Source organism: Enhydra lutris, unplaced genomic scaffold, assembly GCF_002288905.1.
Source record: "Enhydra lutris kenyoni isolate GAN:26980312 unplaced genomic scaffold, ASM228890v2 scaffoldscaffold32, whole genome shotgun sequence".
In the NCBI taxonomy this organism is placed as follows: Eukaryota; Metazoa; Chordata; class Mammalia; order Carnivora; family Mustelidae; genus Enhydra; species Enhydra lutris.
This window is the reverse complement of record NW_019154116.1, coordinates 8,185,807-8,207,306: the sequence shown is the minus strand read 5'-3', so window position 1 is coordinate 8,207,306 and position 21,500 is coordinate 8,185,807. Positions and strand designations below refer to the sequence as shown.

The 21,500-nt window shown below is 51.7% G+C and overlaps 1 protein-coding gene across 1 annotated transcript; it reads right to left on the bottom strand.

The window, feature by feature from the left end:
- Positions 1-5,092: 5,092 nt before the first annotated feature.
- Positions 5,093-18,399, bottom strand: LOC111153429 (rhophilin associated tail protein 1 like). Its single transcript, XM_022512441.1, has 6 exons — positions 18,363-18,399; positions 17,999-18,153; positions 14,089-14,212; positions 12,429-12,590; positions 6,786-6,961; positions 5,093-5,272 (listed from the first exon to the last, which is right to left on the bottom strand). The coding sequence occupies exons 2-6, from the start codon at positions 18,127-18,129 to the stop codon at positions 5,209-5,211; spliced, it is 657 nt and encodes a 218-aa protein (XP_022368149.1). The 5' UTR covers positions 18,130-18,153; positions 18,363-18,399; the 3' UTR covers positions 5,093-5,208.
- Positions 18,400-21,500: the final 3,101 nt, after the last annotated feature.

The following is a 21,500-nucleotide window of genomic DNA, read 5'->3' as shown; positions in this document are numbered from 1 at the left end:
GAGGAATTGGCTGATGAGAGGCAGAGAACGCTGGAGAGTAATCGAAGAGCAGATCTCACCAGAAGCAGCCCCTGCCCCTCAGGAGTGGGGTGGTGGGCTCGAGGATGAGGTCCCTGGGGCTGGTGAATGGTCTTCTGTGAAACGGTGCCCCCACAGCTGGCCCACTCCGCACCGTCCTCATGTGCCAGAAACGCCAGCGCCTGCCTCCTGTGGTTGCCGTGCGGGTCCTTGAGCCAGAAAACCCTCAGCACAGGTCCAGATCTTACCAGGTGCTGCTGGGTCAATGCACTTGCATCTCGGGCAGGTGTTAAACCAACCCAAGAGCCCCGGAGGCCTCACTGGACGGCGTTTGCCGGGGCACTTGGTACCAGCTGTCCAACTTCTGGTCACACCCGTTCGCTCCGCTTCACGTTGGATCCGAGCATGACACGGGTTTGGCAGGGGTAGGGGGGTGACCGAGTGGCCCCTGTGCCCAGAAGGGAGCCATTCTCTATCCCAGATCTACGCTGGCTCCATCCAGTCGGGGGAGAGTTTGCGACCTCCTCCACTCTGGTGGGCTACACACCAGCCAGCCACGCTGCTCCTGGGAAGGAGCCAGCCGGGAAAGATGGAGCTTTGTGGCATCAACGCCCACTTGGTCTCCTTTCCCTGTTGGCTCTTGTGACCTCACCGAGAGCCGGCACCAGGGATATGGGGCGGATACAAGGCGGGAGGCAGGGGGACAGAAGTGTGAGGTCAGGGTATCGAGGCTGCCCTTGGCTTCTTAGCTGTGGTTCATTCTCCAAGAAAAGGGGGTTAATTACACTTCTCCTCCCACCTCGGAGGGTTCCAGGGAGAGTGTGCTTTGATAACCAGGGAGAACTAATTCTGCGTGAGAGTTAGAATCTTCCCTGGGGAGGGTCTGACCCCTTTCATTCTTTTTTTTTTTTTAATGATTTTATTTATTTATTTGAGAGACAGAATGAGGGGGAGAGAGAGAGAGCATAAGAGTGGGGAGGGTCAGAGGGAAAACCTGACTCCCCGCTGAGCAGGGACCCCCGATCCGGACTCGATCCCTGGACTCCAGGATCATGACCCGAGCCGAAGGCAGTCGTTTAACTAACCGAGCCACCCAGGCGCCCCTGATGCCTTTCATTCTTTAGAGACCAAGACAAGGAGCCTCAGGCCTACGAGTGTTTCAAGGACCTTTGGAAAGGTTTAGGACTGGAATAAAATTATAGAATTATAAATTATATATAATTATAAAATAAAATATAAAATATGGAAATAGCAATACGGAACTCAACAGTGAGTACTTTATCTATTCCTTCTTCATTAATTGTGGCACTGAGTATACATACAAATCTCCCTACATTTGAAAACCATTTATAAAGCTAGACTTTCTCATGTTACAGGAATTTGTAAGTAGGCCACGGGACTGCCAGCAAGGAACAGCTGATTGTAAGCTAAACGAGGGACTTTCGGCCAAATCATTTTCCAAACACGATTATGGCCCTGCGCATCTCCCTCAGACCTCATCATGCCAGGTGATCGCCCATTCCAGAACCGTCTCTTCTTCCGCCTTCTCTCTTTCTCACGCATCACGAATACCAATCAACAAAACCTGCTTTCTCTAAAGATGCAAAATGCAGAAGCCGACAAAGAGAGCTAGGTTGAAGACCAGACGATTCTGGTTGCAGGTGCGGGGACACTGGCTTTGGACGTGCATCTCCGCAGGACGGAGAGCTCCTGAGTCAGAAGGTCAAAGCTGCCATCACGTGCGCCTTGTGGCTTTTCCAATCCTGTTTTTCCCCCAACCCACTCACTCTCCTACGATGAAGGGAAAGCAGATACTTTCCAAACCCACACCTCACCAATGCCAGGGATTTTTTTTTTTCAATGCTCACTCTCTGTCACTGTGAAGTCTGGTTTTTAAGTGACTTTAATTGGAATCATCTTTTTTGGCTCCCGAGGTGCTGAATCCAGATGAGGCCATCTGCCTCCTCTCAGCGTGTGTGCAGAGCCTGGTCCCAAACCCCCAACGAACCTATTGGGGTCCCCAGGAACCCCACCCTTCTCCCTGCATTTTTGTGGGTCTCCCTCCGGAGTGCCTTTGTTCAAACACTCCAGTCACTTGAACGACTTACTTCATCCAACAGGGTAATTAATGACGCTTGCAACGAGCTGGTAGGTATTAATTAAACCATTTGAGTGAGCCCCCCAAGGACACTTAACAGTCTGACTGAAAGCCAAACCTCCTATGGCTGTTTCAAAAAGAAACAAGTACGGGATATGACGAAGAAGAAAGGCGGTTCAGCGATGGGACAGGAAGAGTCCAGACCAGCAAGGGAATAGGAAAAGTGCTCTCTTTAATGAGACGAGGCCCGCTGGCCGCATGGTCGGAATCTGGCTGTCGAGAAGCGAAGATCTGGTTTTGGCACACGGCATGCTTGCTTAATTAGGTGCTGCTGGAGGCTCTCGGGCAAAAACAGAAAGTGCCTCCCTTTGTATGCTTTGCTAGTTATAAAATTAGTTCATTTTCCACCTTCTGTCTGGGCACTTGGGAGCCCGCCGGTGGTTGTCAACACAGAGGGACAGCTTCTGGGGCTGAGGCTAAGCTGAGAGTGACCAGAGGAACACCCCTCCCCCCACCATGGCGTGGGAGGGACAGGGACAGAGGCCCCAGATCGCAGGCTGGGGTCAGTCTAACCGGCTCCCTTTGAAGTCCTTACTGGGACGGCCAGCAGGCCAGCATGAAGGGGAGAGGACTCCCGCGCTGCTGACTCAGGGGCCACCCTAAAGAATATTCTGGAAACCCGGCTTGAATCTGACTGTTCTGTTACTCCCAGAAACAGAAGCTGCATTCTGGTCATCCTGGGCTCAGCCTTCTGTGCCCGGTTCTCTTTGTTTGAACGTCAGGGCACTCGCGGGGCATCCCATGAGACCAAAACCATTTTGAGGCGCTGGAAATTTCGTTTAAGGGAATGCGATTTCCAGTTCTAAAAAGGTCATTCTGAAGACCTGCCTTTTGTGGGGCATCTCGGTGGCACCGTCGGTTAAGCGTCTGGCTCTGGGTTTCAACTCAGGGCGTCACCTCATGGCCATGGGATCGAGCCCCGTGTCAGACTCTGACCTCAGCGTGACGTCTGCTCGGACTCTCCTTCTCCCTCTCCCTCCGCTCCTTCCCTGCTCACTCTCACATGCTCTCTTCTAATAAACTCTTAAAAAAAAAAAAAAGACCCACATTTTAAGACAAAGGTCAAACACAGAGCCCGTTCACCCACAGGGGCTGTTTACCCCCACCCACACTGTAGCAGGTGTCAGTAGCTCGTTCCATACACCCCTGCACAGATACACGCCCAGCCTCCCCCACGGCAATGTCCAGCGCCAGAGGGACGCCTCGGGACAGCCGATGAACCTCAGAGCCTGCCTGGGAGCTCACTCCCGGCGCTGTGCGCTCTGCGGGTTTGGACACGGCATCAGGACGTGCATCCATCGCGGGATCACACACAGCATTTCCACGGCCCCAACAGCCCCCCGGGCTCCGCCTCTGCATCACCCCCACTCACCCTGGCCGCCGTCTTTGTACGGGCTCCATAGTTCGCCTTTTCCAGAGCGTCGTGCCGTTGGAATCGTCCCTCAGACCGGCTTCTCTCGCCTGAAAACGTGCACTTACACTCCCCGCGCGTCTTCTCCCCGCCTGACAGTTCGTTTCTTTCAGAGCCGAGGACAGCCCAGTGTCCGGACGCACCCGAGCTTATCCCGTCACTGGCTTCATTCCCTTTCATTCCCTTAACACCTTGTGATTTTCTGGTAGAGTGAAAAGGTGTCCCGACTTCCATTTGTTAGTTCAGACATCCGCGTTAGCAAGTTTATTCATGATCGTATTTATCTATTCTCTGTCTCGTTAAACTCCATCAAATTTACCTTCTTGACATAAGCCAGTGTGACTGGTCATGGAGTTCTTTTGGTAGATGTCGATGGCCTCCAGGGATGACAGGACACAGGGGTGCTATGTCCCTCCCCTACCACCTCACTGAATGAGAGCGTGTCCCACCCCACATTCTACCAAATGGACAGATCCTTGTTAGCAAGCAGGCCCCAAAGTCATCAGGTCCTCGGTCCCCCGGATGGACACGTTGCATGATACGCTCTCTCCAGGGCTGACTCAGTGACATCGATGGCTGGCCTTCCAGCTGGGCCAGGCACAGGGTCCCCTGGGAAAGAGCCAGGACAAGGCAGGGTTCCTGGCTCTCAGGTAGCGATTACACAGGAGGGGGCTCTCTCCTCCCTGAAGCAAATTCTTTCTCATAACTTCAGGTTCCCACAAGCCTTTGAACATGGATAACTTTTATTATCAGGGTGGCCAGTCTACAGAGAGCCCACAAGCCAAGCCATTTTTAAGTTCTCCAAAAAATGATCTAAGGTGTATTAATCACCATTTTGAAGACTTAATATAAAGATAGCAAATAAAGGAACTGGGATTCTCATTTCTGTTCTGTGGATCACGTGCCGGTCTAACTTGTCTGCTTTGGGGGCACCTGGGTGGCTGAGTCAGTTGAGCGTCCAACTCTTGACTTTGGCAGAGGTCATGATCTCAAGGTTGTGAGGTCGAGCACATCAGGCTCTGCATTGAGCATGGAGCCTGCTTGAGATTCTCTCTCTCCCTCTCCCTTTGGCCTTCCCCCTGCTCACTCTCTCTCTCAAATAAATAAATAAAGTCTTAAATAAATAAATAAATACATAGTCTACTTTCTTTCCTGGGGCCATGATGCTCCTCCAGCTTGCTGGTGCTCCCCAGGCCCACCCCTCCCAGAATAGATCCAGCTTCAGCAGAAGACACTCTGTCCAGGGGGTCTTGGGGTGGTTGTCTGGGGAGCAAACATCAGCGTTTCTGCTCATAGGGGGTCCCCAGTGCGGAAAAAGAACAGCCAGTCTTACACTGCCCACCCCCACTCTGTGCATCCAAGTAGATGGTTTTACTCAAAAAGACTGTTTTCCTGCTCCGAATCCTTTCCAGGGTCTTCCAGGAAACATGGCAAAGAGCAGACCCCAGAACACACGAACCATACTGAGCTCCCGCTATGAGAAAAACTCACAGAGCACACCCATGTGCTGTAAGACAAGCTGTATTTGGTGCGAAGGTTTTAAAAAGCACTATTTGACATTAAAAAGTGTTCTTCTCTGTAATAATGGCCTCTGTCTTCTAAGGGTTCTTCTCGAGGCTTTCTAAACTTTCCTCTTCAGAATGAAGAAATCTGCAAGTCCTATCATGCCATTCTTTCTAGATTCTCTAGAATGGAAACAGATGAAGGCCCTTTTAGTCATTTCTTACAGCAAAACAATGCAATTTTTATGAAATGCAACATAATTTAAAGGTTTTACCTAGAAAAATTGATGATTTTCAATCTTTAATTAGTAATTCTTACCTCCAAAAAATCAAGCATTCTGTTTTCTTATGGGCATTTATTTCTAGGTGAAAAACGGGCATTTATTTCTAGGTGAAAAAACTGGGATATATCTATAGGTTCTTCCTCACTGACCACTCAAATTTTAGTCACTACTGAAACAAAAGTCTTCTATTGGAAAATTCGGTCCAGCAAAACTCAAAGGACTGTCTTGAGTCTCTGAAACTTTGGCGTTGCCAACAGCACGTCTCTCGATTTTTCTTTTTTTATCTGCAGATACTTCTACTTCCTGAGAGTTGGTGAGCATTAGTATATCTCTACTGCCAACATCCGCGGATGTAAAAATACTGAACTCGAACAATATTCATTCTCTAGGTCGGCGGGGAAAACGAGAGCCATCTCGAGGGCTCATCCTTTCAAGGTAAAATGATCATTCGAAGTTCTAACCCATATTTTGCCATAAACAGCAACCACATCTCACAGCCCCAGGGAAATCGCAGGTGTCCAACAGTCTCCCGCTGTGGCCGCTTAGAGGGGAAGAACAGGATGCTGGAGAAGTCTGCCTGTCCGCCGACCCCTCGCTGTCCTGGGCGGGAGGACTTCTCGCCGCGGCGGGCCCTACAGCTCTCCTCGGGCTGTGAGGGACAGTGGGCTCGCAGTGTCAGCTGTGCCAACGGCCCAGCGCGAGTGTATTTCCCCCGTTAAGGAAGAGCCATTGACCAGGAGCAGGGGACATCAGGCAGCAGGGCCAAGGGGGCGGGGTGTTCTGAAAGCACACGTGCGGTGCCTGAAGTGTGTTGGGGGGGCAGGGAGCTCGGCTGGCTTGAAACCCCCAGACCCGTGCGGTTGGGGTGCAGGGAGCCGGGGACCTGTGCAGTGCTAGGCAGAGGAGTGAGACCGCAGCAGGGCAGGCGTCGGACCCTGTGGGACCTCTGTGCGTCCAGTGTCTGTCCACCCCCAGAGGAGCAGAAGGGCGTGCAGGAGCCCACACCGCGCGAACACTCAGGGAACAAAGGCGTGAAGCCGCACCCTCCACCTGCGGGGCTGTTGAGATGTGCCTTCGAGCTTACTCTTTAACAGGCTGCAAGTTTAAACCACTGCACACAGTGGACTTAAGAATCAAGATCAATTCCGGATAAACTTTTCTCAAAGATGGGGTAAAAAGAACCAGACTCCCGTCCGGCACTGCCCTGCATCACTCGTGAAGAAAAGCTGCCTCCTGCCACTCAGCTTTCTTTAGCACAGCTTGGCGACATCTTGGGGACACCTGGGGCGCAGTGTGTGTGGCTCTCCCTCCCCGACAAGGCTGGATTACTTGCAGCAAAGCCATCTGGGAGGAGAGAAAGGACCTTCTCCAGTGGTCCCCGCACAGGAACCCCAGGGCGGGCTCGTACTTACAGAGTGTCCTTTAGAGTGGCGAGATAGGTTTCCGTGTCCCCTTGGAGGATGTCCGAGTCCAACTTGGACAAGTAACGGTAGACGTAGGAGAACGTCTCAAAAGGGATGCGCGCCGGCCCGCCCTCGGGGTCGGCGGTGAGGATCTCACACAGGTGCTTCATCGAACTGTTCAACGACTGGAAAGACCACAAACCAGGGACAGTTACCACCTAGAATCACCACAGCGAGAGCGTAAGACACCAGCAGAATCAGCCCTTGGGTATGTTTCACAGAAATTCTCCATCAGGTATGCTCTCAATCGACGTGAACTAGGTTTACGTACACTTGCTGTAAGCAAAGAAATTGAGGTTTTCATCAAGATGCCTGTGGCCTCAAAATAATTTTAATCCACAGATTTTGTTTTATGTTAAAATGGGAATGAGGAAGCATCAGTCTCCTTAACGATGAGCCCGGAGCCAGCCCAGAAGCCTCCAGCCCCTTCAGTGCTGGGACGTACCTGGGGCCACGGTGAGGGGGCCGGGGTAGGTGGGCTCTAGGACAGATGGCCCATGAGCCATCCTGACGCCCACCTGCGATCAGGCTCTGTGCAGGCTCCACACGGGGCTGGCCCTGCTCTGGGCCGGGTCTTGGTTCCCAAAAGTACTTGTTCCCCTGCCCCTTCTCTCTGTCCGGTTCAGTCACCCCACCCACCCGGGCTGACACCTTGACCTTCAGCCTGAAAGCTGGTCCCTGGAGAAGCCATCGCACTCCCACAAGGCACAGGCTCAGAGAGCGAGGACACTCCCTCCAGGCCAGGAGGGCACGGGGACTGTGTCCAGTCCCTGGAGATCTCACAAGAGCCTGCGGGCCAGCCAGGCAGAGGCATGCACATCTTCATTCAGGGGCTCCCGTTGCAAGTCAGGGCCCTTTGCCCCTGCAGAGAGCAGGCTGTGGAGACTTAGGGGGCGGCTCTTAGAGGGACGAGCGAGGAAAGCACAGGTGGGACAGGCACAGAGGAGAGCTTCCCACATGGGGAGAGTCACACGCAGACCTGCTTGACCTTGACTGTCGGGAGGGGAACGAACCCGACATCCTTAGGGACGCGTAAATGGCTGGAGCCACAGTTCCTATCCCGACGTGCCTGCGGGACGGGAGTCCGGGTGCTGCTTAGCTGGGTCATCCAAGGCTCCCGTCGGGGTGGTGGCCAGGGTTTGGGCCTCCTCCAGAGGCTTGACTGGAGACGGACCTGCTCCCGCCCTCACCGAATTTGCTGGCAGATGCCAGACGCGTGGCAGGGGGCTTCCCCAGGAAGTCCACCGGCCCGGGCAGCCCCATTCCCAGCTCCCCACACCACACGCAGGGGCAGGACACGGAGGGACGGAGGGACGGCAGGCTCCGACTCCGGGGGGTTGGGCCGCCTGCCTGTTGTGTTCACGGCCGAATCCTCCGCTCTCAGGAGAGGCGCCGGCACAAAGCAGCACTCAGCAAATATTTGGGGAGGAAAGAAGGAAAAGGAGGGAGGGAGGGAGGGAAGGAAGGAAGGAAATGGACAACTCTGAAATGCAAGGGGTTCTAGTCTTTGCAGGGACCTTACACTCGGTTCATCTGACCAGAGACCATGAAGAAAAATTGAAGAGCTCGGAGGATGCGTCTGCCACCAGCCACGCAGAGGCCGGGGATGAAGGAGGCAGAAACGGTGGCTGTTGTGTTGACAGATCGACTAGATTCCAACGTAACAGAAATCCCGCGTGGAGAAGGGAGCAGGAAGTGAGTCCCTGTAAGTTACCCCTCCTGCACTTTGCTTCTCTGTCTCCTCCTTTTTTTGAAGGTTTTTTTTTTTTTTTTTTTTAAGCATAAAGATCCGGGTGCCTGAGTGACTCGGTCGGTTCATTATCCGACTCTTGATTTGGCTCAGGTCCTGATCTCAGGGTCGGGAGATGGAGCCCCGCACTGTGTTCCACACTCAGTGAAGAGTCGGCTTGAGACACTCTCTCCCTCCGCAACCCCTCCCCGCCCCTCTAAAACACAACCACAGCATAAAGATGGACGCTAAGTTGCCAAGTTACTCCAAAATTGCCACCTGGTCACCTCCAAGTCACAGCTTTGTGCCGGTGTACCTCCAAGCTACCCCAGCCAACGTGGGCACACAGTGGCTTCTCCCCATTCCGGCCTGGCCGCCCCAGGGCTGTTTGCACTAAGGGCAGGAGTGGGGGGCAGGTCAGGGCAGAGCCAACACCCCCACTTCTGACACCTCCCTGCTCACCCTTCCCCCAACCCTACCCCCAACACAGACATGGTCAGTGAACCAGAGAAGACCTTCCCGGACGGCCCGGCTGTAGAGCCCACAGCCCACAGCTGACACGACTGTCGAGGTGGCCCAGCTAGGGGATAGGCTAGGAACCCACACCGACCAGGGAGGATGAGAAATAGTAGAGGAAAGTAGGGGCATGGATGCTGCGTTCCTGTCCCTTCCCCAGCGTTCAGTCCAGAAGGTGACCGAATGTCTCCACCTAGTGTCCTACACGACACATGGACAAGAAACCCTCTCTCTTGCTCTGGCTTGGTCTTAAATCCAGCGCTTACTTTCACGATTGGGGAAGTAAATGTTACGAAGACGGATCCCCAAAATATGAAATATCCTTTCTCACCACTGCTAAAATCTAAATTTCACAGCTAAGTTTAAAGGCATAAACCATAAACGTCTGTTCTAATCTTAGCTACTCATTTCACAGTATTAAAAATCTTGCTTTCACAGAGCTCCCGATGAACAAAGCGATGCGACATTATCTTCCGTAGGCACATCTGTCTTTGTCCTTCCCACCCCAACACCCCACTCCCCCGGTTAACATGTGATCCCCGCTTTGCCGCAGGACGGTCCCTGGCACAAACCAGCCCAGGGTGCCGGTCCTCTCTGCCGCTGACGCAAACCCCACCTTTGGGCACTTGCGTGACTCCCTACGCAGCAAGGAGCCAGCACCTGGCTTTCCTGGGGCTTCAGTGGCTCTCACGGGGGCTATTAATAGAACCAGTAAAAGGTGGTCTCTTCTCGGAGTGGCTATTAGACAGCGGAGGCAATGAACGACCTACTGCTGTCTGCGATGATGCAGAGGGAGATGGAAATCTAACTGGGAATGAATACAAATTCCAGAAGATTATGAACCACAGACTTCTCTTTGCGTGAAGTTAAAACCCATGAAAATTAAATACTGTACTTCTTGGGGTACGTATGCGGCCCATGGGAAGCAGGAGATTTGGGAAGGCGTTTGCTTCGGGCCGGGGAGATGGCAGGGGGTGGGGGGTGGGACGGAGGAAGAGTGCGCAGTCATGTCCTTGTGTCCGTGATCATGTGGTGTCCATTGGGGTTTCCTACACAAAGTGACTTCTAAAAACTAAAATGGGAGCTGAGTGTGCACCAGGAAGCGAGGACTGTGAATTTTCCAGCTCCGTTCTCTGTGGTCCAAAGACAGGAGGGAGGGGTGAAAACGGCGCCTGGCTCTGCAGCGAAGGGGGCCACCTCTAAAACCCCTTCTGGCTCTGCAGCGAAGGGGGCCACCTCTAAAACCCCTTCTTTGCAAGTGAAAAGCAGTAACGCTTCCTTCCCTACATCCCGGTGTCTCTCACAGAGACTCGGACACCGGAGCTAAAGAGAGCTTCCAGATTCCCAAAGAAGTCCTGCCAAACAATTTAACAAGATGGGACACAACAGACGTTGGTGAGGATGTGGAGAAAGGGGAGCCTCTTGCACTGTTGGTGGGAATGCAAACTGGGGCAGCCACTCTGGAGAACAGGATGGAGGGTCCTCAAAAAGTTGAAAATAGAGCTTCCCTACGACCCAGCAATTGCACTACTGGGTATTTACTTCAAAGATACAGATGTAGTGAAAAGAAAGGGCACCTGCACCCCAATGTTCATAGCACCAATGTCCACAATAGGATCTCCTTCAGCAGATGAATGGAGAGAGATGTGGTCCACACATACAATGGAACAGCACTCAGCCATCAGAAAGGATGAACACCCGCCACTTGCACTGTCATGGATGGGACTGGAGGGATGATGCTGAGTGAAGTAAGTCCAGCAGAGAAAGACAATTATCACATGGTTTCACTCATCTGTGGAACATAAGGAATAGCACGGAGGACCACGGGGGAAGGGAGGTAAATCTGAAGGGGGAGAAATCAGAGAGGGAGAGGAACCATGAGACACTATGGACCCCAGGAAATGAACTGAGGGTCACAGAGGGAAGGGGGAGTGGGGAGAGGGGGTAACAGGGTGATGGGTATTAAGGAGGGCACGTGATCTGATGAACACTGGGTGTTATACGTAACTAATGAATCACTGAACACATCAAAAACTAAAGATGTGCTATACTGTGGCTAACTGAACATCAAAAAGAAGGAGGGGTAGGGGAGGAGGAGGAGGAGGAGGAAGAGGAGAAGAAGAAGTCCTGCCGAATCATCACACTCCAGCCCTTCCCTCCCCACCCCTCCTTGGTTCAGAGACTCCTCACCTTGGGAACTGGAAGGTTATCTCTGTCTTCATTCCCAAGGGTCAACCTTCAACATCGTCAAAGCTGCACTATATCTGTTAGCTACCAATCATATATTTTAAGTCAAATATAAAACAATGTTACGCCTCTTCCCATAGATGAGGAAAACAGAGTAACTGTTTCCCAAATGATGTGTAGTTCAATAAAAAGTCACCAATGCGTTCTCTTCTAACACCTAAATGCATTGTCATAGCATCTCTGTATTTTATCCACTGTTAACAATTTTAAAATTGAAGCATTCCTAAGTATTTAACTTCTGCAAATTAAAATAACTATAAGCCTATGGGGCACCTGGGTGGCTCAACTGGTTAAGCACCTGCCTTTGGCTAAGGTCACAATCCCAGGGTCCTGGGATCGAGCCCCATGTTGGGCTCCTTGCTCAGCAGCAAGTCTGCTTCTCCTTCTGCAGCTTTCTTGCTCTCTCTCTATCCCAAACAAATAAATAAATTTTAAAGATTTTATTTATTCCTTTGATAGAGACAGCACAAGCAGGAGAGGCAGAGGCAGAGGGAGAGGGAGAAGCAGACTCCTCGCTGAGCTAGGACACCCCCCCCCACCCCCCCGCAATGCAGAGCTCCATCCCAGGACCCTGAGATCATGACCTGGACCAAAGGTAGACACTTAACCATCTGAGCCAACCAGGTGCCCCATAAATAAAATCTTAAAAAAAAAAAAAAATGTAAGCCTAGAAATACAACAGACACCTGAAAAAGAATTGCTTCTCTCTGACAAAGTTACTAAAGTAATGAAAGTGTTTCCTTCAGTTACTGAAACACCCACAGTACTTTTTTTTTTTTAATAAGATCTTATTTATTAATTTGACAGAGACAGAGAGATCACAAGTGGGCAGAAAAGCAGGCAGAGAGTTGGAGGGGGAAGCAGGCTCCCCGCTGAGCAGAGAGCCCGATGTGGGCTCGATGCAGGGCTCGATGCGGGGCTCGATGCGGGGCTCGATGCGGGGCTCGATGCGGGGCTCGATCCCAGGACCCTGAGATTGTGACCGGAGCCAAAGGCAGAGGCTTTAACCCACTGAGCCACCCAGGGGCCCCCACCTACAGCACATTTAAGCCAGGCCACGATCACACAGAATTACTCAGACGCGACTGGAAGGTACGTACCCCGCCAAGCATGCTGCATCCAAGCGCTAAAAATTTTATCCACTCGATTTTGTCTTCGCAAGGATCCAGCTGCAACAGCGCTCTGAAGTTCTCTACCGGCAGGCACAAATTCTTCCATTTCTCCTCGAGATCCGCTAGTTCCACATACTGCTTGTGGCTGCACTAGAGCGAAAACACAGTGATGACAACATTTGGAAGTTTTTCAGTCTATAAATATTTTTTTTTAAGTTTTAGAAACCTGGGAAATAATATAATGCTTATGAATAGTTCAACATACCCCAGCGCCCGACCACACGCAGGGAAAAGACAGACTCTGGATTCACAACACAGACGGCCCCAGGAAACCAGGGCAGGAAGGTGTGCGGCGGGAGGGGCGCAGGGCAGGGAGGCGGCCGCAAGCTGACCTTGGCCTGTTTCACTTCTCAAAAGGAAAAAGCAAATAGGGCCTGATGTTACGGCTGAGCGAGCCGGGCCCACAGATTGGATATAGGATTCTGGGCTGTCTGTGCGAAACACTTCACAACAAAAAGTAAGCATCAAGAAATAAAAACATTTAAAATCCGATCTGCTGAAAGTGCTCACAGTTAAGTGGGAGAAATCTTAAAATTGAAAATAAATTCACTTCTTCCATTATTTTATTTTATTTATTTATTTTTTAAATTTTATTTATTACTTATTTGACAGAAATCACAAGGAGGCAGAGAGAGAGGGGGAAGCAGGCTCCCCACTGAGCAGAGAGCCCGATGCGGGGCTCGATCCCAGGACCCTGAGATCATGACCTGAGCCGAAGGCAGAGGCTTTAACCACTGAGCCACCCAGGCGCCCCTTCCATTATTTTAAATAACCTGTGAAAATTGGTCACGATGGTGATCTGCTAATAGCATTCTATGTGAAAAGCTTGGAGCAATTTTAGTGTGTTTTTTTCCCCAAGCTACCCCTTCCGATGGTTATTCGTTTTCCCTTTAGAGAAAACTGTGGAATAATCCCATTGTCAGAAGTCAATGCATCACAGAAGCACGGTCAGTCGAAATGTATAATGGGGACAAACCACTTTAAAGCTCACGGTTAGAGCACTGATGTCAGTTTCAGCAACCAACCCAGTCACTGGGAAGGCCAAGCCCGGGTGATCCAGTCCCCAATTTACTTGTTTCTCCACACGCAAGGTGGAGGGGCGGGTGAGGGCGGTCTGGGCTCTGGGGCAAGGCCCTGCGGGCAAGGATCTCGCCCGCGCCCAGGCACTTGGGACCCCACTGCGTACCAGACGCCAAAGAGCAGTCTGTCGTTCGGAAGAAGGTGACAGCAGATCGTTTCTTTAGCGCGTACACAATGTTTGTAAGCCTATTTCCAGAAGAGACTCGCAGCCCCCATTTTGGGAGTCGGATTTCCAGACTTTCAGTCACGCAGCCTCTAGGGTTTTAACTGGGTATTTAAAAGCAATTACATGTCACTTGCTGACAATCTAATCACGAATAGGTCTTTTGGGTTCTTCAAACTAGAGAGAGGCACTGAAGCAGCAGATTCCTGCTCTGAAGAAATCCAGCAGGTGTGCCCCGGGGAGAGAGGCCTTGCCAAGGGGAGCTGGCGCGCCTGTCCCCTGTCCCTGCGGCGGCCGCGCTGTATCTGGTGAAGCTGACGGAGAACAGAGACACTCCCCTCCTACCTGCTTGTGCAAAACTTTCAGGAGTCCTTGAGTCAGGCCTGTGTCTGTTTTCTGAGTGGCCACAGGCATCTCGATTCTGTCCTTGACGGGAAGCGGATCTCCTCTGGACAAAGCTGAAAAATACCTAAGAGCAACAGACACGTCTGAGGGCACGTCAGTACCCAGAAAGCATGGGAAATCGCGTGGTTTCCTAAAGGAGCTGTGAGCATGACAGTGCCCGCAGCTACGAGCGTGACTCCAGGGACACCAGAGTCCGAAGGCCAGGCTGCGGTTCTGGCTCCTCCGCTCAGCTCTCCAACTTAACCTTCTCTGCGTGCCTCAGTTTCTCTGTCTGCAAAGCCAACAATGGCGGCCCCTGTCATAGGGTTCCGAGGAGCAGTGAGCTCAAGCTGCCAACGGGCTGGACACGCCACAACGGCCACGAGCCATGGCGGGGGGGGGGGGTGGGGGGGGGGGGGGGTCCCCGAACACGGGCCATTTCTTTTTTTTTTTTTTAAAGATTTTATTTATTTATTTGACAGAGAGAGATCACAAGTAGACAGAGAGGCAGGCAGAGAGAGAGAGAGAGAGAGAGAGAGAGAGGGAAGCAGGCTCCCTGCTGAGCAGAGAGCCCGACGCGGGACTCGATCCCAGGACCCCGAGATCATGACCTGAGCCGAAGGCAGCGGCTTAACCCACTGAGCCACCCAGGTGCCCCAACACATGCTATTCTTATCAAGCCCACGCTAGGAGGGGTCCTGGAAGGCTGGGAAAGGAGACAGGAGACTCAGGATGGCAATGACCCAAGGGCAAGGTCATGGCCTAGTCATTCTACTTTGACAATTAGTGTTTGGTCTTCCCTGCTCTTGGCCTTGCTGCTTTCCAAGGGGAATGACTTCAACCATCTCTGTTTAACCCTACGGGGGCCCGGGGGAAGGGAAGTCACCTGTCTGCCCTGCGGGGGACCAACTGCCCACTCCACGACATCAGACACCACCCCTCCCCCATGCTTCACTTTTCCTGTATTTTTAGTAATTTTATTTAGTATTTTTTCCCCTTAAGTGTTCCCTTCTGGGATGCAGATATTGGTGCTGATGTTGGGGGCTGGGGGCGGGCATGGAAAGAGTACAGGGCAACAAGTCAGGAGGGGGCACCCAGCAGCTTCTGGTTGGTGGGGACAGGGAGAGGGCGCCAGGCGTGCCGGAGGGGGCCGGCTGATGCAGCCGCATCATTGGCCACTCTAATGACTAACACAACCCCGGGGCCACAGGCCATAATGTGAAAGACATGAATAATTAGAAGCATCTCTGGTTATGTAACAAAGGTAGCTGTTGATAGATATTTGAGGGGCAAAATGAAATGTTACACCTCATCGCCTTTTCTCTCTCCATCCATATTTTGTTGACTTAACAGGTTGAGGGAAAGTCAGAACAAAGGCAGCAGTGTGGGAGATGGGGAACAGGAAGATCCGAGGTGACAGGGGCAGGGAGGGTTCACGGGGGCTTAGTGTTACCATATTGTTCCTAATTAGGGTTTTCACCTCTTCCGGGGACTTTATTCCTCCTCCTCACCGATCAAACCACAGCGTCTAAAGCAGTGGTTCTCAATAATTCTCTCATCCCCTCCCCAGGAAGGCGCTGGCAATTTCTGGAGACATTTTTGGTTGTCACGGTGCTACTGGCCTCTTGTGGGACAGGTCAGGATGCTAACAGTCCTATTATGCCCAGACACCACCATCTTCCCCCCACACACGCCCTCCCCCCCAAGCAATTATCTTGTCCAAAGTGCCAACAGTGTCAAGGCTGAGGAAGCCTGCATTAGGGGTGAGCCCCCCACCCCCGCCCCATCCCGTGCTAATTCCCTGGGGCCCAAGGGAGCAAGAAGCAGCCTTTACACTGGACCAGTTTTCACTCCAGTCACACTGCAGGAGGCACCTGGGACAGAACATAGTACAGCCACCTAGCTGGGGCGTCGCAGCAGAGGACACAGGCAGGGCGGCGCGAAGAGGTTAACCTACATGCCTCCTGGAGTTTCCCGCAGCAGGTACCTTCCTGTGATTCCCGGTTCTCTGCTTTGTTTTGAGTTTGGTTTTTTTTTTTTTCCTTCTTCTTGTCACCTCCCCTTTGTTGGAATGTTCTTCTTCCTGGAATGCCCTTGCCTTGTCTCAAAGACCAATTCACCCTCTTCTGAGCCACATCCCTCTCTAAAAGATTCTCTTTTGTGGCATCTGAGTCCATGTCACACACACCGCATAGTGAATAATGCTTTTCTCCTAAACTCCAAAATTGCTCTTGAGAGAAATTAGGTGCACGGAGAAATTCAGTGCATGGAACATCCAGAAAGTTCTCAATTAAGCCTTTTAAATTAAAGTGAAGCTTAAGGTAAAATAATTTATGTCCCAAGAGGGGGAAAAAAATGCTTCAATCTGGGAATGTCCCGTCGACTACAAACTTTCATCTGACCCATCTTTACCGACATTTGGATGGTGGTTAAAACCGGAGGCCATCATTTTTTTGGCAAGAACCTTGAGAGAATCAGAAGCAACTGACAGAAGTGTTTGTCATAGAACAACACTGGATTGATGAGTAGCCTTATGTGGGGGGCTCAAGAAGGGCCCCAAAGACATCCAGGCCCTAATCCTGGAGACTGTGGATCTTATTTTGCACAGTGACAGGGACTTTGTAGATGGGAGAGAGGATTTGGAGATGCAAAAATGATCCTGGATTATTTTGATGAGTCCTAAGTGCACTCATCAGTATCCTTGGACGAGGGAGGCAGAGAGAGACTTGAAGATGCCGCACCACTGGCCTTAAAGATGGAGGAAGGGGCCAGGACCCAAAGAATACAAGGAATGCTGCTCTGGAAGCTGGAAAAGGCAAGCAAGGGATTGGATTCGCCCTAGAGCCTCCGGAGAGAAGCCCTGACAACGCGACTTCAGCCGGGTGAAACTGATTTTGGACGTTTGGCCTCGCCAGCCGTAAAGAGAACGCGCGCCTGTTGTTTTAATCCTTTAGCTTCTTTGGTTGTTACAGTCGCCACAGGACACCAATGCACCTTGGATATACAGTTTAGAGAAGGTCGGTGAAATCTAACTTGCTAGTTACTAACACTTTTTTTTAATTTTATTTATTTGACAGAGAGAGTGTGCGAGCAGCCGGCAGCGGCAGGCGGAGGGAGAAGCAGGCTCCCCGCTGAGCACAGAGCCCAGGGCGGGGCATGCCCGGTGCGGGGATGCGGGGCTCGATTCCCAGACCCAGGGATCATGACCTGAGCTGAAGGCAGATGCTTCACCAACCACCCAGGCGCCCCAAAACATTTAATTTTATACTGGTTCATGAGATCATAAAATTGAGTTTCTAAGTCTGTCTACTCAAAAGGGGCAAAGAGCTCTCCTTTCAAAACTAAATGAGTTTATTTTAATGGTTCTAAGGTCTGTTGACTTTGTAACCTTAAAATTATGAATGTCTGTTCCTGAAAATAGTTAGGATGTTTGTTACAAGAAACAGGGAAGCCTCCTTCGCCTTCTTAAGCTGGGCGACGTTTAACCTTACAGCGGTCTCGGGATAATTATCCCGAAGTGACCTCAGTCGTCTTGGTTCTAGCAAACTCAACCAGGTACCCAACCCCGGGAGGATTTTCTGGGGTGAGGAACTTAGCCTTACAAGATTCCTTCTTACAAAAATCATTTTAGAAATAAAGTCAAGGGACTGGAGTGGGTTGATTTTGTCACACAAGGCAGACACTTTCTACCCCACGCAGTTGCTTTAAGGCCTCAGTCTGAGTAAGCACCGCTCTCCGGCCACGGGGTTGTGGTCATTCCGGGCAAGGGCAGCCGACCGCGGTGCTTGCTAGACGGATACTCAGGGGCTGACGCCAGCGGAGCGCGGAGCAGCGCTGCAGGGGGAGGGCAGGAGGCCCCCGAGGCGCTTACCCCGCGGACCACTGCAGCACGTCGGCGGGCTGGGTGCGGATCGCGGCCTTCGTGAACTGCTTCAGGATGTCCGGCAGCTCCGGGGGGATGTGGATCTGCTGCGCGCAGAACATGGTGTCGGGAAGCGGCATCGCTCTCCGCAGACCTGGACCAGGCTGGGAAGAATCAGGGTGTGCTGCGTGGAGGGGGAGGACGGGCCCGTGAGCCTCAGGGCGCGGGCGCTCGGGGGCGGGGCCGCCCTGCCTCCCCCGGATTTGGAGCCCGGAGGGGGAACCCGGGTTGGTGGCGGGGCCCGGCCCCTGGGTTTGGGGGCGGGCCAAGAGGCCGGCTTCGCGCGGTCCGGGCGGCCGGCCGGGGCTCTCACCCGCTCCTCCTCGGGCTCCTCGGAAAGTGAGGGCCAACTGCCCCTTCTAGCTACAGCCGGGAAGCGCCCGCGGCAGCAATTGTTGCACAGCGTATCCAGGCAACCGGGACGCCTGAGGGCCCCGCCCCTTGGCTCCGCGCAGGCGCACCCGCCTCGGGCCGAGGCCCGGCTATGGCCGGCACGGGCCTGGGAGGCAATGCGCTTGCGCAGTGTGCCTCCCGCCCTCCGCCCGCGCCTTTTTTTTTTTTTCCCGCCACTACCTGGTAGTAAAGGGCTGCAGGAGCTGAACGTTTCACTTAGAAAAGGACCTTTTGAACGATTTCCCACTGCCAACTGTGAGGGGCGAATTCACAAGGGCCCCCCCCCCCGCTTCCCCTTGCTCTGGCTACGTTAAGCTTAAGGACGAAATGACGGTCGTCCTAGGAAGGAAGCCGTTATAATCATGGGGCCGGTCGGTGCAGTTGGCACGAGGCCCCTCCCTCCCCAAGAAGGAACCGGCTCTCCTTACTCCGCGGCCTCGCTCGTCCTGCTCGAGCCCCTGCCGGTGAAGCAAAGCGTCCCGGTGCCCAGACCTTCACCCGCGTTCTCAGTACCCGCCCGTTCTTCGATGTAAGAGCCACTGAAGAGTTCGGACTGTGGCGATTTTCAGCTCGAGGAAGATTCTGTTTCACTTGTTCTCCGAAGTAAGACAGAATGGTTGAGCCTGACTGGGTCTCGAAGGACATAAGCCGCGTATTCTGCTACAATAGCTTTGGGTCGAATGGTAGAGAACTGCTCGGTTCTGGTGAATCCTGACCAGGGCAGCATACGAAGTGTCGATCATGGCTGTGGCTACCCTCGAACCCACTCTGAATGAATGAAGCCCTGAAGCCCGCCTTCCCCTGCTCACCTCCAGCCAGAAGATGGAGAACTAGAACGAGCTACTGCCAGAAGGAGTCAAGGACAAGCCCTCCTCCTCCCCAGAGGCATCACCCCCAACCATGACTCCAAATTAACAGCATTTCCAAATTAACAGCACTAGCAAAACCTGAAAGCAGTCACTATTTAATGCTGATACAATATGGGAAAACAAGGAATCTCATACAGTGATGAGAGAAGAGTATTAATTAGCACATTTTGGGGACCATTTGGCACTACATTTTGATGACTTAGCAACCAACAGATACATGCTACAGAAATACTAGCCTGAGTATATATAATGTGGACAAAAATGTTTACTAAAGCATATAGCAAAATGGGTAAATTCTTTCAGAAAACTTAAACCATAATCTTATCCACACAACAGAATTCAGCCAGAATTTTATAAATGAGGTAGCTACCTAAGTATTGACATTACAAGATGTTCATGAAATATAAAGCAAAAAAAAGCACCCCACAGAGCAGAGTCTGTGAATGTATGTTTGCCCATAGCACATTCTGGAAGCAAACACTAAACTCCTGACAGTGGTTACTTCTGGAGAATGGCACATGACTTTCAGGTTTTATTTTAACCATATATACATTATTTTGATTCTGATTCATCCATTTATTTATTCAACAGTATTGAATGTTAAGTTATGTCCCAAGAACTGTTCTGAAATATAGTAGTAATTCCCAAATAGTTAAAAAAAAAAAATCACTTACATTTAAGTGGGGGAAAAGATACAAATATAAGGAGGACAGGAAAACCATGATATCTTAAAACATATGAGAGATAAGACACAGCAGAAGAGTCAGGAATGCCCCAGTTCCTGCAATTTTAGATAAGCCCAAGAACGACACTTCAGTACAAAATGAAGAGCCTAGATGAAGAATATTAAGGCGCAGCAAGTGCAAAGGCCCTGAGGTTTGACCTGTTCTGGAAGCAAGGAGGCTTGCCTGGAGCACAGGAAGGTGATTGTGAACTTGGGACTCTCGAGTGTGATGGTTAGCTGAGTAGAGGACTATAGTGATCTTAGATCCGAACATGATCACTCTGCATCCCATGTTGAAAATAACTGGAATAAAGACAAGAGAGCGTGGGCAGAGGCCGGGAGCTCAGGAGAAACTGCAAGTGGCCTGGACAGGAGAGAGACGATGGTGCTTTGCGCCAGGAAGGTAGCAGTAGAGGGTGCAACATAGCCAGAATCGGATTCATTTTTGAAGACTTGCTGTCCAATTTTATGAGAAGTGTGGGAGAAAAACAAGTGCCAAAGGTATTAGCAACATTTTTAATCTAGCAACTTGAATCCATCCAATTGCTTACCAACTGAAATGGGGACGTTCGAGAAAATAGATTTGGGGTAAGAGCATCATGAGTTGTTTTGGGCCTGCTAAGTTTGGGATGTCTGGAAGAGTCTACACGGATAGGCGTGCAGACATGCCTGGAGTAAATAAATACGTGAGTGATCAGCATACAGATGGCCTTTAAGACCATGAGAGAGAGTCAGATCACCAAGTTAATGGGTGTCGGTAGAACAGAGGTCCCCGCTGGGCTGGGCTGACAGGATAGGAGGGTCAGCGACGGAGTCTGGAAAGGAGAATCCAGACAGGCAGGAAGGAAATGAGGGGAACGCTGTGTCCTGACAACCAGGAAAATGGTTTCACTGAAGAGAGGAACCACCCATTTCAGGTGAGAGCTGAGAGGGAACCATGTCAATTAGTGGTGGCCAATTTGTGACTTACGGGAGCAGTTCCAGAGCACAGTGGAGCAAACACCTGATTGTAGCAGGCCTGGAAAAGGAGAGGAAAAACTGGAAAGAGTGAGTACAGAGAACTGTTTGAAGGGCTTTGTTGGAAAGGAACGTGAAATGGAACAGTTGAAGGAATTAGTGGGGTGGAGATTTTCCCAAATGACGCAACATCTGAAATGATGGGAACGACCCTACAGCACTGTGAGGGAGAGGGAGAAGTGCAGAGCAGTGCTTCGGGGCAGCTGAGTACTGTGGCCTAGTGAGCGTGCGCAGGGTGGGGGACCCAGGGATCGCACATGGGCCCGGGGGCAGTGTGCATACAGAGCGTGCTTGCTGGAGGCGATGCGCGCAGCCTGCACAGCCTGGTGAGCGCGTGGGCACAGGTGCAGGTAAGACGGCAAATACGACAAAGTGAACCTGTGAAGACTTGTTCTGATTGCTTTGTCTTCTTGGTGAGACGGAAATGAACTCAGCAGCCCAAAGTGAG

Excerpts from the sequence above, each read along its gene's own strand:
- LOC111153429 (XM_022512441.1), bottom strand. The coding sequence starts at position 18,129 with ATGCCGCTTCCCGACACCATGTTCTGCGCGCAGCAGATCCACATCCCC. Across the intron at positions 12,591-14,088 it reads TGAAAGTTTTGCACAAGCAG|TGCAGCCACAAGCAGTATGT; the intron begins GTAGGAGGGGAG and ends TTTTCGCTCTAG. Across the intron at positions 5,273-6,785 it reads GCCACTCTAAAGGACACTCT|AGAATCTAGAAAGAATGGCA; the intron begins GTAAGTACGAGC and ends TTTCCATTCTAG.